Here is an 18,208-nt window from a genome sequence, read left to right as displayed (position 1 = left end):
GCTCATGCGGAAACTGTTGCCGTGCATATTTAGAACTTTATGCTAATTTATACACACAGGAATGGGTTTTTAGGTAGTTAGAATTCATGCTGTTTCAATTCGTACAAATACTATTGCGGCTTAAATAAGGTTTATCTTATAATAAATTCTTATAAACAAGAGCTTTGTTTATAAGAATTTCACACCTCTTCCATGCAGCCATCTTTAAGGTATTGAACATTTGATAATAAAATGATCGTTGTATATATGACTTAATGGGTATTGTTGCATAGGTAGCTTCTGCAGGCACTTAATGAGTACTAGTCTATCCAATTGATAAAGTGACATCGACCTATTTTAATTGTCTAAAGGTCTTCGAGGGGCCGTACTTCGCAAACTTGCCAGAAATCCTCTACATGAATGAGTCATGAAAAATGGCAAATGTGTGTGTGTATGTGTGTGCGTGTTTGTAGCAATTATTTTCTTAAAATAACTCTTAGCACTTAAAGCAATGGCTAATGGTACTGTTTTGTCTACCACTCTAGACAAGATTAGCTGACAGAAGTGCACTTTGCACCAGTAATGCCATTTTTTGCAGAAATTGCGCTACTGCAGCTTTCAACAGCAACTAGGATCTCATACCAAACATTCTTAAAATATTTTAAAAATCTTCTGTTGAGAATTTTTAGTAAGAGAAATCAAGTACATTAAGCAGAAATTTTATGCAATTACAGGAGACTAGTTTTGTAATAAACTTCTGAAGAGACAACCTTGTCAAAATATGCCAGAAAAGTTGTAGAATGTAATTTCAGTGAAACTCTGTAAGGATGACAGGCACTGAAAATTTCTGTTGCCATTGTGGCAAAGCAAATTTTACTGAAGGAAAAATTAAAATTTGCTGGAATTTTGATAAAGTTATATAAAATGATAAGGCTTTGAGAAGCTTTAGCGTTCTCTATGACATTATAAATTGTGAGTCATGTGTTAAAAATCCGAGATTTCCTAATATCTCTAAAGTGCCTGGTGTATGTGTTGTGTCTGTATTCTTCTGATTGGTGCATGAAACAACCAACCGGAGCAAGCTTTTGAAATTCAAGTGGGCATACTGATTACCCATAAACTCTATATAGACATTTTCTGAAACTAAGTGACTCGCTTTTCCATAGGCTATATAAATGCAAGCCTTCTGAATTTGTAGGAGGATCATGTGTGCCACCAGCTGTTCTGCATGCTGGATTCAGCTCTTGCAAGTGCTTGCGGTGTTCCTTCGCATGTTAATTCTGCTCTCTGCATTAAACAGCTGAAGCCCTCTTACATTGCCAGGTGCAGATTTTTCATTCTGTAGTGTAAAGATGCTGCAGAGATAGTGCAATACTACTTGTGCTACGTAGGAGCAAAGTTTCTTTCTGCAGCTTTTTCATCCTCTCTTGCTTGAAAATACGAAAATAATAAACGATCAGGAAATGTGGTGAATGTGTTTTTTTGGGTGACTGTATTGTACCTCAGCTAGAGCGGAACATGAGATGCGGCTCTGATTTTTGTGATCTGTTTTGTGTAGCACCCGAAGATGATCAACCATCACAGACAACCCACGCCTCAACTTCCACCACACCTCGTCCAAAGACGGGCGGCTCCACGACACCACATGTGGCGTCACTGGCACTCATCGTGGTTGTGGCGTGCTCTCTGCTGTCCACGTTTGCAACCTGAGTGAGCCGGGGTCTCCGCTGCTCGCAAGTTTAGGAGGGCCTGTGTGCCGAGCAAGGCCCGGCACCTTCTTTGTGGCATTGTGATAGAACTGGGCACGAGGAATTGTGTGTTGAAAGCATTAGTATCTTTTGAATTTGTGTCTGTGCGTGGGCAAAGTGGACAAGGACTGTGGTGTCGCAGCCTGCAGCACTCTCCCACTGCATCTTCTAGGGACTCCCCAGCTGTCTGTGGGTCTCGCAGCTCATGGGACAATGCTGTGCCTCGAGTGTCTTCCTTCTTGCGGTTGCGCGACTTCCCAAAACAGTGGACAGTGGGACGGGCGGCTCACTGCCTTTTTCTTCTGCACGTGCGCCAAGTGAACGAAACCGATTGCCTGGTCACGCAGCCACACCTTTCCTGCTCCCTGCTTAAAAACGTGTCGTCAAGGTGAGGCCCCCCAGTGATGTGTGGACTTGTGTCACATCACTGCAGCTGCGCCTCCAAGTAGTCATTTCCTGCAGGTGTTGCTGTCTTTCCCCTCCTGTGGCCTTACTATATGTGACTCGAGCTCCTCAGCTGTAAACCAGCATTCTGGTGCAACTGAGTGCTTTGCGAGAGGCCAGTGACTATAACTTTCGCAAGTGTTTTTTCGTTTTTCTTGTCTTGCATACAGAATATGATCAATCAAAGGTTTCTCGTAAACTGCTAGAGTTGCTGCACGTGCTCAAGTGCATCGAATTGTTATTGTGTGCACAAATAATGGTCTTGCTGTGCTTCTGCAGTGCTCTCACACACTTTGTGCTACCAAGAGCAGTTGTTTTTGGACCCCAATATCTGTGCATGACCTGCCATCCTTGTGCCATAGTGAGCAGTTGCATGTTGGCTATCCTGCCTATGGTTTTAGTGTTGAGTATGCAGAGTTCGAATACCCCATGGCCCACTCGATTCAGTGAATCTGGACTGCAGAACGATTTCCTGGTTCCGTTGCTGGCATGTTTGTGCTGTGGTGCAAGTGTAAGCATCAGCTGTTCAGTGCATCTCAAAAATTTGGCCTGTGTGCTTGCGAGCAAAGTGCTGCATAAGCTGCGCTTACAGAATGGTCGTCAGTTCAGCAACTACCTGCGGCATGTTGGCTTCCCTTTCGTCGACTTCCTTAAATTTATTCAGTTTTTCAATACACTGCAATTTACTCACTTTTCACAGCTATGAAACATTGCATTTCTGTGTACGTGGCTTTGGTAATGAATTTTGAATGTCATTTGATAATTCTTGTCACGCTTTTAATTTGTTAACGCCATGGAGTGCATTTTAAGTGCACGCCTTCCAGGCAGAGTTACTGCTTGCTACAACCTTCTATGGTGACAAAGCTTTTGCACTTCAAGCAAAATTTCCTCTCGGGTCTATCAAAATTTGCTCTGGGAATTTAGGTACATACACTGAGGTACTGTGTTCTATCTATGCATCAGCTTTCCAACAATCCATGATTTGGAACGTGTTTCTGTTTTTATGTTTGTGGCACTTGTGGCAGTAGCAGGACTTGTATGTGAATTTTCTCATTGCCACTTAGCGCCTCATTGACTCTGGTTGCCAAGCAAAGCGAGCCCATCCTTACACCACATGCCATGCTATGACAAAACTAGGCCATTTTTCTTAGACAGGAACAGAGTCCCTGGCAGTCGTCTTGGAGTTGTTTGTACCTGAGAATTATCTATCATGGACAAGTGCTGGCCATTTCACGCATAGGCAATGCCGACGCCTCGCCAAATACGAGTCTCAATGTCAGAATTCACACTCGCGCAGTTTCGAGTGAATTGGTTGCAGTGCTTGTCTCCTCTTTGCATGCTGCAGAATGCATGTAAACGGAATATTTTTCGAGCTTCGATGAGCTAAGGATGAATTTCGCCTAAGAGAGATGACGGCTTGTCTTTGAGTATAAACCGTTACAGCGCTAACTACTGGCAGATGTGTTGGTCTGCATGAAGGGCTGAGTAATCACCATGTGAAACAGAGTTGTAATTAAGGCGTTGGTCAAAAGTGTGTTAATATATTGATGAGAGTATGCCATCCACCGTTCTGCTTGTGGGTGGGCTGTTTGGCCTGTCTGAGCTTTCTTGTTCGCTGTCTGTGAAAGAAATCTGCTGACAGCCGTTTCTCATACTGTCATGTTGCAACTGAGCCCCGTAGAAGAGATGTACTTGCATGGGGCACTCTGGCATTCAGACGAACACAAGTGACGTGGCGTTGTAGTTTATGCAGGAAAAGGAAGCTAGTAGTAGTGCTCTTTTTTAAAGTATGTGTTGTGGTCCAAGCTTTTTGTTCAGGTTTTCTTTGACACACCATTTTATGGCATTTATTTGTTTGAATACAAGGCAAGGTGCTTGTTTCATGGGAGAAAAAAAAAGTGAGGCTAAGGAACAATCCGAGATGCACTAAAAGGTGGCACTCAAAGAATGGTGTCCTTTCTCAATAGAGCGACTGAGGAATTTCTCGTTATGCAAGCAATATTTATGTAGGAATCATTTATGATGCTGAGTGCCAAAAACCTGCTGCTGATATTCGCTAGGAGCCAGAACAGCAGCATCTGATGCTGCTGCTTAATAATGACACTGCTCAATCTATTAACATACAGCAGCTGTGTTTTAAAGACTCTTCGAAAAATACAAAGGCAGATAATGGCCTTGTCTGTAAAGTGCATCAAATGTTCATCGAAGCAAGGGTGAGAAAAGCTAGAGAAGGAGATTTGGTTTCAGAGATTTGGTTTCAGATGCTTTAAATGCACACTGGCCGGGTGTCTCTAGGCTTTATTAGTTTGAGACCAGACAAAAGACGATAGAGCTGGTCTGCTCCAACTAGGCTGTTGTTTTAGTGAACTATATTGCTGCCTTGTTTTCTTGCGCATAAGTGAACTTGAACTGCAGTTGTATGTTACAAAGCAAACTCTCGCTATATTTAGAACCGTACTTGTGATATTGGCCATACCGATCACTTCATCAGCTAGACTGTTCGCAGCTGCTCGCAATTTGTCATTTGATGCTATTTATAGTTACATAATTTTGCATAATATGGTAAGAAGAACCTTTATTTAACATTTAAAATTGACTGTCTCAAAATCCAGGAAACATTTTATTTATTGATATGAGTTTACTGGTAAGAAGGGTGCACTGTCAAAACTTTAAAAGGACGAATTCAGCCTCCCTTGGCATAAATCTCCTTCGCATTGAGAGTCTGTCAACCTGTCGATGGTTTGCATGCTTTCTTGAGGAGGGAACCTTTGGATTATGGGACTTGAATAATTTAATTTAGGTTCTGTCAAAAAGTGGTACCTTTATTAGGTTAATGTGACAAAGCAGGACTGTGGATTCTGTTGGGCCATTGATGTTTTTGGCATCATCAGCATTCACGTCGTCAATTTGGCAGGCAGTAACATAAAATATACTTGTACATGAATATTTTGCCTGGATTCTGAGTTAAGCATTTTGTTTTGGTGTGTGTCTAATCACTGCTGACATTTACATTTCCACTAGTGCGTATGTGTCTGCTACGTTCAGAGGTATTTGGAGAGGTATTTATGGACATTTTGCATGATGACTGGTTAAAGTGCACTGCACGCATTTATGCTATATGTGCAACTAGGAGCTGCTTATCTAAAGCAAATATACAGTAAATCAACAGCCATCACCTTGAAAGGTTGTGCTCGGTTTCATTGCCGTGTGACATCAACAGGATACTCTGGTGATGATTTAACATTGTCTTTGTGACATGACAGAACCAAGTAAAACTTGGCTGCTTCTATGCATTATTGAATATGTTTGATACTGTCTTCCTTCACCCACTGATGCATTTCAGCCAGTAAAGCAACATGAGGCAGTTTATTTTTGGCACAATCTTCTCGTTGCACAAGAACTAATCTTGTGATGTCAGATAAAGAACTGTGGAGCCTCTTGACACCAAAGTACTACCTTCAGTGGTGCTACTGAGGGGTCAAAGCTTTGAGGTGTGTCTTAGCAATGCACAGAAAATAAATGGAAAATTACACTCTCTGTGAGGCATGTCCAAGAATGCATGCACAGCACTCTGGCAGTTAAATGAACTCGATCCTATTGAATCTGCTTAAATAGAATGATTTCTTATACAAAAAGTTTCTGAACATTGCGATTACATTGCAGCGTTTATAGTTGCATAGAAATAAATCGTATTGTCACACATTTGATTGAGCTTGACACAAGACCAAATTGCTTTGTAAATTAGCATTTGGATGTGTAGGGGCCACTGCCATGCTCGTCTTGGTGGACAAAATGCTTGCCTTACTGTAATCAGTACTGCAGAAGTCGACAAGAACTCGCTGCATCATTTTTGGCGACGTTCTTGCTGCAGAAATTTTTCTTGGTATAGTTTGCCTTGCAGCTAAGTTGCAAAAGCGCAGCAGCATTGATGTGAATTGCTTGGAAAATTTTTCTGCTATTGTGATTTTAAAGGTTACTCTTGCATAGTGTGTCTCGCATGCAGTTGAACCTGCACATGTAAATTATATACACAATTATATTCTTGAAATGTGTTGCTTATTCGGGTATTTCCTATAGAATATGGCAGAGCAGCTACTGGCAGCCTGCTGGTCAAGGCTGTGTCGCAGCTAGTAATTGCAATATTCATTTGCAGCTTTTCACTGAGTGCACTTCTTGCTTTGATGATCCTGGTTTACGATGCCAGATTGCAAAAGTTTTCTTAGATTATGTAAAACATAGGCGTTCCTGCAGAAATTTGCAAACAGCTCACGCAGGCTCTACGCTATTAGTTTCTCAGCATATGCTCAATGCATAGATACGATCTGCATCTGTAAATTCTGCTTTTAACAGTGTTCGTGCTGATTGTAATTTCATTCACGCTTTAGTGATAACTACAAGCTACAGCCCACATTTTACAAGTTATATCTTTCTATTGCGTGTTTGTAGCCATGGGCGGGAATCCAGGTTATGGTTTGTGTTTTCAGATGTTATGTTGTTTCCTTACAGTTAATTGCTTTCCTGCCTTTTAAGGGTCTTTGGTGGGAGCACAAAGTTCTTTTATAACTGCTGATGCAACAAACTTCAAATAGCGTGAAACCATAGTAAATGTAAAAGTTCAATCTGTGAATAAATTAAATTTTTTGCAATGAAGTTAACTTGCAAAGGACAGGCAGCCTTATTTTTTCCTCTTGTGTTAGCACTCCATGTTGCTAGGCTTAAGGCATGTTTGCCCAACACCATTTTCATGACACTACATATATAACTATGATCATTGTTATTTGCAGCTTATATAATCTTTCTGAATTTTATTTGTATTTGCTGCAGATGTCTGAAAAGGACAGGTACATCTTTGCATTAAACGCATAGGTCTTAAAATCCTGTGAAACTAGCATTGGGGAAACAGTCTCACTCGTTGCGATAATATTGACACTAACATAAGCATATCACTTGTATGGTTGTATGCTAGTGTTGCCTGGAGCACATGTATCGAATGCGAGGTGTAGTCATAAGTACTCAACTGATCGAAACTGTACTGCAGTTTCAGCTTCCCAATTGTAATTATGCTCGAGTCTGTTTCATAGACTGAAATTGTGGGTCATAAAAGGCAAATTTGAAATAAAGGAATACAGTGGTAAGATAATCCACCGATTATTTTATAAACTCCAACGGAAGTCCACATCTTGAGTTACTTCTCAAGTTTGTTGTGTCGCCAGTTACATAAGCAAAAAACTTTTGCTAGATAAGTGTAGTTTGATAATGTGAATGGATCGTGTGTACAGTGTTGAGGATCTGTGTGAAAAAGGTTGTCATGTGTGCACTAAAACTTGCTAAGGAAAATTGGTTGCTCCACAATTCTGGCTGTAGGCTCGGCAATTTCAGACATCGAAGAGCTACAATAGGCATTTGTGGCACGACTAGATTCATCTTGTCATGGTTACCTCATGTGCAGAATTGCAGCATATTTCACTGTGATAACCAGACATGTAAATTGTTGCTGGGTGTGCCAAATCGTATAAACTTTTCTCTTGTTATGCAGTACCATAAAACTTGCTTGGATAGGTGTGTGCGCTGGATCAGTTTTCTGTTTTTGAATCCATGTTCCATGTCCGGACAATGATACTATTGCCTCAGAGGAAAAAAAGTTCAGGGTGAGCTGTGATACAAATAATCCATAATAGACGTCTGAACTATTGCTCTTCCACAAAACTGTCTCGCTTTATTTGCTGAGATTGGAAGTGAAGCTGGCTTTAAAAAATTTGTCATTCATGATCTGAAAACAGCATGTAAAGGCCCAAGTCCTATAATCTTGCTTAGGCCATGAGCAATTGCCATTAGAAAAAATATGTACAGTAACTCTGCTATGAAGTTAAATCATTGAATAAAGAGTATCGTTCACAGGATATGTCACTACAATATTTTTAAGAGCAGAATGAAAATTCCTTGGGCATGCAAATGTCATATTCTGTTTTGACCGAACAAGTGTTAACTGTACAAGAGAAGACCGCACAACTGGCAGGACTGGTTGGTTTTAGTTCAGTATGGTAAATGGAGCATATGATGACCATTTCTCTTGGGCCATCATCTTGCCATTTTAGCCTGGTTGGGAACATGAAATAAAGGAAAAGGACATAGTGCTGGAACAGAAGTAAACTTGTGAACAACAATACAGGGAATAGTCAGTAAATGAGGCTCATTCTTATCACATGACATCCAAAGTAGTTGTAATTGTAGGCTGATTCAGTGCCTTCGTACTTGTACGCTTATCTGGAGTGCCATAAGGTTAGGTATAAATGCCTGTGAGTGAGAGTTTTCTGTTTCATATTGGAGTATATTGTGGCAATGGACTTGCACACAATCATGCAAATGCACCCCTAGTAGTGTTTATTTATAGCCCAAGTATCACTTACAAAAATCTATGACAAGCTAAGCAACTTGCTCACCTGTATTACCCCAATAAGACGCGGTATGTGTTTATCATGTCCCTGTTCGTACACAAATGCCATTGTACCATCATGGTCTTATATGATAACAAGTGATAATGACAATCATAGAGTTTGGTAGGAAGCAATTTTTTTTGAGCAGTCACTGTAGCCAAGAAAATTTTATGTGCTTCACACCAGCACATCTCATCCACAATACCATTTCAATGGTAACATGTCTTGCACAACATGTGTGCCAAGTTGTGCAAAGAGCTGGCAGGGTGTTTCATGCCAAAGGCAGTGAGCTCTGGAAACCGTGCGTGCTTGAAAAAACAAACATTGTGCTGACTTGGGAACACGTTTTGCGAGAGTGCTTCAATTTGCAGTGAACAAGTTGCTGCCTGCATGAGCCAAGCAACATACTGATGATTTTGTGGCCAGAATGAGAATAAATAGATTGTCAGATTTATTATCTTATAATCGTTTATGTATAATTGGAGCTGATGAAATAATTATATTGCTTGTAGTGCCCCTTCACAAGTGTCATGCAGAAGTACATTTGCTCCAACCAACATGCGTGCTTAGGGTTCACCTGAAAGTGAAGTCTTGATATATTTGGCATCATAGCATTAACCAATCCATGCTTGCCAGAGAAAACAATGCAGCATTAGTGTTGATATAGCTAAGATGAAAAGCCATTGAAGGAGAGGCGTGGTGTCAATGCAGTTCGTGTGAAATCAAAGAATGCTTTGGTTTTCACGCTGCTGAAGCATTATAGTGAGAGATATTGTGTGAATATAGGATAAGGGAAGTGTAAAAAGTTCAACCGATGCTCATTGTATTGTTTTTTTGCTTTCTTTTTTATCACACTTGATGCTAGAATATACTGTGCTGGCTTCTTTCTGTGTTTCATATGTTTGTTTGTGTGTGTATGAGCATTTAAGTACAGAGCTCCAGTCCTGACCTATGCTGCAGCCATGATATTTGCAAGAGGGACTAAATGTTGCGCGTGAATACCCACTGTATTGTGGCAAATGAAGTTGTTCTGATGACCAAATTTCTGCTGGACAGCAGAAATACTTGCCACAAAAGGCACAAGAACCAAGCTGGTTGTTTCCTTATATCAGATATTGCGCAATTAAGAGAGCCAGGTATAAAGGGTTATTCTGTTTATACCACCACATGGTTTATATTTAAATTTTTCACATAGGGGACATTTCACAGTACTTTTTATTGCCACATTTATATGCAATAGTTGCCTATTTTGCCCGCAATCTGTTGCAACTAGTCCTTGCAGTAATGTGGAACTGAAATAGTAGTTACAGTGAAAGGGACTGTGGTGCTGACACTGTTACAGTGAAACATTGTGTGTACCTAGTGTTACTGTAATATTGACAGAGGAAACCACCATTCCACTGCTGGATAATTTAAACTTTTTGGCCACCATCACTGGATATGACAAGAGTACAGTTATTTTAGGCAAAATGGGGCAACTATTGCATCCCATAATTGTTTTAAACCAAATATGCTGCAAACCTTGAGTGCGAACAAGCAGGTGGTTTTGTAACTTGAGCAATTTGTACCTGGCTCCTTCATTCGTAGAACGTAATGTAGCTCAAATATTTGTTACTGTGACAGCCAACTTATTGTCTTCTGCCATGTTACTGGTGTGGCGAAGATGTTTCTGTCGTTATGCTGAAGGTTTTTGTCATCTTTATTTGAATAGCACATGTGTTCTTCTCAGGCATGCATGTCTGGAAAGGAAAGTTTGCTAGGAGTTATTTGTTGTCTGTAATTTATTTGCTTATTACTAATTACAAATGATATTGTCTCTTGAATCAGCAACAAAGTCATTGAGCATCTGTGTAATTATATTATCGCTGGCGAGAAGCTTGACGAGTGCCATTTTGTTTGTTTCTGGCTGGTGTTGAGTGAGATTATGTGGTTTATGTAATGCAGTGAGTCATGTGAATTGAATGTGTTGATGATAATCAAGGCACTCCAGGAGAGACATATGAGCTTGGCTGTATGTGTTGCAAATGCTGGCTATGTTGTTGAAATGTGTTGAACAGTCTAGGTCCCTCAAGATGTTTTTTGAGACTTTCCTGTAATCAGCTAGCATTGGTATTTAAGCTGCCATCAGAAGTTTTTGTCAAATTGTATGCACGTTGTCTTATGTTCGTGCTTTATTTTGTTTGGATTCCACTGTGAATGATGGCAGTGTAAGTGGAGTTGATACTATGGCAGTAAAAGCATTGAATTTACAAAAACCAGTCCATTGGTATTTTATTGATTTGCATGTTTCGTTTTACAGCTGGTGAAGCAGTACACGTGCTGAGCACTTTGTTCTTAATGGACGAACATCTGCTCTTAAATCTGTTCGTTCTTCCATGCAGTTCTGCTAAAACTTCAAACTCCCGAGGTCCTGTAAAATTAATAATTGTCAAACTCTGTCCATGTACACTGTAGCTTAGCTGCATATATAACGAGGCTACTTACCAAAGTGATTAATGATTCATTTTTACTGTGACACAGTATTCAGCTGGAAATTAGGTTTGCTTTGTCTATTTATCCATTCTATTACACATTTTTATGACCATTGTCGCCATTCATGTTATCACATCGTATGGCTGCCTTGTTATCCTCAGGTTTAATATCGCCATAGACAAAGCAAAAGAACACTTTGTCCACCGCCTCCACTGCACTTCATTGTTTGCGGCGCAGACAACACAAGCCCCAGCAAACCAGCATTTCTCATCCACACAGTGGTGCGCCCATGAGCAAATGTCTGTTCTGCAAACTCAAGCAGTAAATCATAACATAATATCTGCATAAAATATAGTCATCTATAGGTGTATATAAAGCACACAGACTTGTTACCGTAACAGCGCATGATTTACAACATGTTCATAATGAGATGGAACACTTACATTAATTGTTACTGTATACAAAATTGGGCAAAACGCACGGAGTGCACCCAAATAAGCTCTTACAGCTTTGCCTACCGCCACCACTGCACGACTTGAATTTGCGTAGAAATGCAAACTTGAGCTGAATGCATTAACAACTAGGCTATCACGCAACAAAAGTGCTTAGTAATTTATGCAAGATTTTGCACTGCACACAGACTAATTGGCATCCGTGACACCAGACCTGACGGCGGACCGCCGTCAGGTCTGGTGTCGTGTCCCGTGCCGTAGAGGTGCCCGTGCAAGTCGGCGCCGTGGGATCGGTAATAAGAGTTAATTCGGCATCATGCAGGTCCTGCCACAGGCGTCGACTTTAGGCGGTAGTGTAGCCACAGCCCCAGGCCTCGTTCGGGGCGTTAAAATCTCCCCCAACCAGAAAGGGGTTTGCGCCCGCCAAGGCAAGCGCCCCTCGGAACAGAGACAGGAAACGAGCCCGTGAGTGAGCCGGATTACTATATACGTTGTGGAGAAATACACTGTGGTTGCGTATTCTATTGGAAAGGAGCTCTACAAGCAGGTTTTCCGCATGTGTGCCGCTTACGCTGTGTTCTTGCACTACTATCCCTTTCCGAATTAAAATTGCAAGTCCGCGATCAGCGGGAATAGGCGAGGCATGCGCAGTGTAACCTGGAAGCTTTGGTACGGTACCTACTGTTTCTTGTATCATTATGACGTCAGGTTTGGGCTGCGCGTGTCGGACGTATTGTATAATCGTGTAAATCTTGGCATATCAAAACAAATAGTATCATCATCATCATCATCATCAGCCTGGTTACGCCCACTGCAGGGCAAAGGCCTCTCCCATACTTCTCCAACAACCCAGCTCATGTACTAATTGTGGCCATGTCGTCCCTGCAAACTTCTTAATCTCATGCGCCCACCTAACTTTCTGCCGCCCCCTGCTACGCTCGCCTTCCCTTGGAATCCAGTCCGTAGCCCTTAATGACGATCGGTTATCTTCCCTCCTCATTACGTGTCCTGCCCATGCCCATTTCTTTTTCTTGATTTCAACTAAGATGTCATTAACTCGCGTTTGTTCCCTCACCCAATCTGCTCGTTTCTTATCCCTTAACGTTACACCCATCATTCTTCTTTCCATAGCTCGTTGCGTCATCCTCAATTTAAGTAGAACACTTTTCGTAAGCCTCCAGGTTTCTGCCCCGTACGTGAGTACTGATAAGACACAGCTGTTATACACTTTTCTCTTGAGGGATAATGGCAACCTGCTGTTCTTGATCTGAGAGTGCCTGTCGAACGCACCCCAGCCCATTCTTATTCTTCTGATTATTTCAGTCTCATGATCCGGATCCGCGGTCACTACCTGCCTTAAGTAGATGTATTTCCTTGCCACTTCCAGTGCCTCCCTACCTATCGTAAACTGCTGTTCTCTTCCGAGACTGTTAAACATTACTTTAGTCTTCTGCAGATTAATTTTCAGACCCACTCTTCTACTTTGCCTCTCCAGGTCAGTGAGCATGCATTGTAATTGGTATGGTATGGTATGAAGAACTTTATTGGGTCCTGAAGGTCAACCCTAGGTTGACGCGGGCCACTCCCACGTTGGGACTGTCTGGCCGAGCCCTTCAGCCGCATCGCGGGCCTTCTGGAATGCCCGTAATTGGTCAGAGAGTGATTCGCTGTGTAGCATTTGCCGCCACCATTCTTGTTCCTTGTGACAGTCTGTGAAGGCTGCGGGGTACTGCCAAAGCATGTGGTCAAGAGTAATGATGCCATTGCACTTATTACAGTTGGTTTGAGTTTCCCTCTCCGGATAGATCCTGTTAATAAAATCTGCACTTGGGTATGTTCTTGTCTGTAGCAAACGTAATGTGACCGCTTGGGCTCTGCAGAGCTTACCGTGTGGCAATGGGTATTCCCTTCTGCTTAAATAATAATGCTTCGTGATTTAATTATATGTTAATAATCCATCCCTGTGTTCTCCGGGTGAAGTGTAAGTTGCTCGGTCTTCAAGAGCAAGGCTAGAAAGTCCTCGTGCTGCTTCATTTGCCACCTCATTGAGGTTTCTCCGAGCTCCGCCCACCTCCGCCAGATGTGCAGGAAACCAGCGTATTTCAACCCTCTCTCTGTTGACCTTCTCTAGTAATTTTATGGCTATCCGTGTCACATATCCGTTGGTAAAGTTGCGTTTGGCTGTTCTAGAGTCGCTGTAAATATGTGTCCACCGATTAGCCCGAATGGCAAAGGCAATTGCTACTTGTTCTACTACTATTGGGTCCTTGGTATAGACGGTGATGGCATCCCGTATTTACCTTGAGTGTCTACAACAACGGAGGTATACGCATCCTTATTTTTAACCCGGGCAGCGTCAACGAACACCGCCTGCTGCTTATGTTGATCTATGTCTTGAAGGAGTGCCTTCGCCCTTGCCTTCCGTCTCTCGAGGTTGTGTGTCGGGTGCATGTTCCTAGGGAACGGGGTCGTCTTTATTGTTTCTCGTAGTCCCTCTTGTAATTGTGTTAATAATTCTCCTTCGTTGGTGTGGTTGTTAATTTCTACGCCAATTTCTTCAAGTAGCGCCCTCCCAGGTCGTGTCCCCATTAGTCTCTCCTGGTGGGCCACCTGTTGAGCCTCAGCTATCTCCTAGTGTGTTATGCGGCCCTATGCGCAATAAGCTATCATTGGCCGTGCTGATGGGAAGTCCTAGTGCAGTCTTTATAAGTCGTCTCATTAAAGCGTTTAGCTTGTTTTTATCAGCCTGCGTCCATTGTAGCATGCCAGCCACGTACGAGAAGTGGCAAAAGGCGAATGCATGTACCAATCTTATGGCACTGTCTTCTCCTAGCCCCTTATGCTTCTTCGTAACTCTACGCAGAAGCCTAATGACTTCTTCTGACTTGTTAGAGATGTGTTCTATCATCCTGCAATTAGATCCATTCGCTTGCAGGAGAAGTCCTAGCACTCTAATAGTCTCCACCTGCCTGATTGGTTCTCCATTCTTGGCGTATATGTCAATGCGGGGTTCTTCCTCTGGGATATATCCGTTCGGCTTGCGCCCACGCTTACTGCTCCGTAATACCAATAGTTCTGAGGTTTTAGCAGAGCAGTTCAGTCCCGTACCCTCAAGTGTTGTTTCCACCACATAAATGCTTTCCTGTAGTTTGGTCTGTGTTTGTCCCATATTACCTTCAGCACTCCAGATTTTTACATCATCAGCATATATAGCAAAGTGGATACCCTCAATCTGCGCGAGACCTCGAGCCACTTTTGACATTGCCAAATTAAATAACATGGGAGATAGGACAGACCATTGTGGTGTCCCACGATTCCCAAGTTCCAGGGTTGTCGATTGGAGTTCGCCTAACCTGAGGCAAGCAGAACGGCCACCGAGAAAGGCTTTGACTATATTGTGCAATCGCTTACCCAATCCCATCTCTGAGAGGATATCCAATATGGCCCTATGCTTGATGCGATCAAAGGCCTTTTCTACATCTAGGCCTAGAATAGCTCTCGCATGTAGCTGTCTAGCAAGAATAAGGTGATGTTTGATTAAAAGCATTGCATCTTGAGTCGAAAGTCCAGGACGGGAACCGATCAGGTTATGCGGAAGAACATTTCTGTTTTCTACATACTTAGTCAGTCTACTGGGTATGACATGCTCCATGGTTTTGCCCAGACATGATGTTAACGATATGGGTCTTAGGTTATCTAGACTGAGTCGATTGCCTGGTTTGGGAATAAGAATTGTGTTAGGAATTCTCCATTCCTTCGGATAATCACCGTTCTTTCAGAGTTCGTTTAAATACTCTGTTAAATATTTTATAGAATCATCGTCCAAATGTTTCAACAGCCTATTGGGAATGCCATCTGGACCGGCAGCAGGTCTACTTTTGAGGTCGTACAGGGCTGCGCGAACTTCGCTTTCTGTGAAGTCTTGATCCATAGGCTTACAGTCTTCCCCTGTATATTTAGGCAGGTCTGTACTCTCATTGCTATACTTAAGTGGTAAATACTTAGCTGCGAGCCGATCCAGAATGGCCTCCTCCGTCGTGTCCTGACTCTCACGATGGACGAGTCGTGCTACTGCTGTTCTCCTATTTGATTTCGTGTCGTTCTCATGAAGCAAATGTCTAAGTAAGTTCCAATTTCCACCACGTCTGATTCGACCATCCATGGAATTACAAAGCTCATCCCATTGTTGTTTCTGTAAATTTCTGGAGTGTTCTTCAATCTCCCCATTCAACAATGCTATGCGCTTCCTGAGTCTCCTGTTCAGCCATTGCGTTTTCCATCTTTTTAACATAGATTGTTTTGCTTCAATCAAGTGCGCCAGCTTACTGTCCATGATTTCGATATCCTCCTCTGTGGTAATATCCTTCATTGCCGCCTTTACATCTTCCCTGAGCTGTGTGGTCCAAGTTTGGAGTGTTTTCTTTTGTCCTGCCTCTGTCTCAGCTCTGCTTTTCCTTGCTTTCCGAAAAAGATCCCAGTCAATGTAGTTAACGTGCTTTATCTCATTACTTGGTGTTTCCAATAGTATTTGTAATATGTAATGATCACTACCCAGGTCAATATTGGAGTTATTCCAGTCAGCGTTCGCTAAAATTGACACGAAAGTAAGGTCTGGTGTGGAGTCCCTGCATGTAGATGTACAACACCTAGTGGGATAAGCTGGGTCTGTGATGAGGGAGAGATTAAGATCTGTAGCTAGGTTCCAGAGTCCATCCCCTTTCTTAGTATTCCAGCGATACCCCCAGGTTTGATGTGGGGCGTTGAGATCCCCTCCAATAATGAGTGGAGCGTGCTTAGTAACAGCCATAGTCTTATTAAGAAGTGCCCTGAAACTCTGTTTCATGTCGCTAGTGCTGCTATAAACATTAAGACAAAAGAAGCTTTGCGGTTTGCTTCTATTCCTTTTCAAAGTTATTTCCACAAGTAAGTATTCTAATTTGTTTAGTCCAAGGCGAAAACCATGTTCTATGTAAGGTATTTTCTTATCTACGAGCGTGGCTAGCCCCCTACCCGGCTCTTTGCCCCTGTATGTCGCTTTGTATCCGGATAGGCTGATCTCATCCGCCAAGTTTTCCTGCAGCATAATTATTTTCGGTTTGTCCGGAGAGGTTTTTATTAACTGCATGAGAGGTGCTTTTTTTGTGATAAAATCCTCGGCAATTCCATTGCCACACGGTAAAGCTCCCCCTGCTAGCCATAGCTTATAGAGCCCGCCTTACTGATACCCGCTAGACTACGCTTCGTAGAACCCCACGACGCGCCAGGCAGCGATCTGACGCTTTCTGCTTCTGAGGGTAGGTATTCGTCGTCCTTGCCTTGCGCTTCTACTTTGGTGAGCCTCTTTTCAGCCGTCAGTCTCCATTTCCATAATTTATCAACTTTGAAGGTAGCTTTATCTATGGCATCTCTAAGTTGTTTAATCGCCTCCTTGATCTCTTCCAAAGCAGAGCACACTGTCGTTTCTACTGGTCTTATTGCCCGCTTCTTTGGAGCTGGTGTGTTTTCTTCATCCCGCCTGTTGTCATTATTCAACGGTTTGGCCATTGCTACTTTTGTGGAGCCAGTCTGCGAGTTCTTGCGAAGTTCTACAACCTGTTTAGTAAGTTCTTCATTTGCCTTTCTCAGATACGTTACTTCTTTAATTAGCTGTTTTACCCTGGCATCATTATCTCCGACCGGCCGTCCCGCACCGCTCTCCGCACCCGTCACAGTACCTTTCACTTTGTCGCCCCAGGTTGTTCCAGATGTCGTCTTGTCGCCAGGCGTCTGCCCTCCTCCTTCGAAGCGCATCTGCACTTCGCGTTATCTGGAGCGGCTTCTGCCCTTCGACGGCGAGCGGCGTCTTGACCGTGTGGGGCTCCTTGAGCTCATGCGCGCCCTGGTGCCCGTTTGGGCATCCCATTGCAGCTGAGCTGATGTCGCCCCCGATGCAGATCTGTTGCGTTCTCGTCGTCGAATTCGCACCACGTATGGAATTTGGTATCGCTGTCGGCAAGTCTTGTCCCCAGTTGGGTGGTCCCCTCCACACAATTTGCAGTTAGGCACACACATGTGACTGTCCTCCGGGTTTTGAGTTCCACATCCTCTGCACTGTACCACGTCCGGTGTTGGACATATATCTGATCGATGTCCAATCTTTCCGCAAGCATAGCAGACAAACTGCTTCCTATACAGGTAGCACCTTACAAGGGTCGACCCGTATCTGACATAATTGGGTACCTTGAGCCCATCAAACAGAACAATGACCGAGCCCGTGGATTTAATACGTTTGGCTGCCAATGCTAGTGGGTTAAAGTCATGCACAATGTTCTTCGTTATCGTGGCCTGATTGTCTCTGAGGTCAACACTCCGAATGATCTCTTTAGACGTGGTATGTGGAGCTGTCTCGTAGGCGTTCACTTCAAATTCGGTTTCCATTATAATGATCGACCTGATTCGCACATACCTGGCAGCATGACTGGGATCTGGTGTACTAACCACCATGATGTTTTGCGTGAAGTTAGGGCAAACGACATCATCTCGGGCTTGTTGTGGAGTCAGGCCCGCTGCTTCAATAATCGCCACGCCTATCGCTGTGGTGCTCACTTTGCTCAAGTTGAGACCTCCTCGTGGGCGGATGGTGATCTTGCTGTGCTTCTCGGGCAATTGGGGTATCCTTGATGCCTTGACAATCCGGGTT

General features: G+C 43.0%; 1 protein-coding gene across 1 annotated transcript in view; it reads left to right on the top strand.

The window, feature by feature from the left end:
- Positions 1-10,863, top strand: part of LOC135905597 (glypican-5-like) — a 174,511-nt gene extending 163,648 nt beyond the window's left edge. Inside the window, exon 9 of the mRNA XM_065436546.2 lies at positions 1,538-10,863. Coding sequence (XP_065292618.2) covers positions 1,538-1,689 — 152 coding nt within the window. The 3' untranslated portion in view covers positions 1,690-10,863. The remainder of the gene's footprint in view (positions 1-1,537) is intronic.
- Positions 10,864-18,208: the final 7,345 nt, after the last annotated feature.

Source organism: Dermacentor albipictus, chromosome 1, assembly GCF_038994185.2.
Source record: "Dermacentor albipictus isolate Rhodes 1998 colony chromosome 1, USDA_Dalb.pri_finalv2, whole genome shotgun sequence".
Lineage (NCBI taxonomy): Eukaryota > Metazoa > Arthropoda > Arachnida > Ixodida > Ixodidae > Dermacentor > Dermacentor albipictus.
The sequence above is the reverse complement of the archived record's forward strand: the minus strand, read 5'-3'. Positions and strand labels throughout refer to the sequence as shown.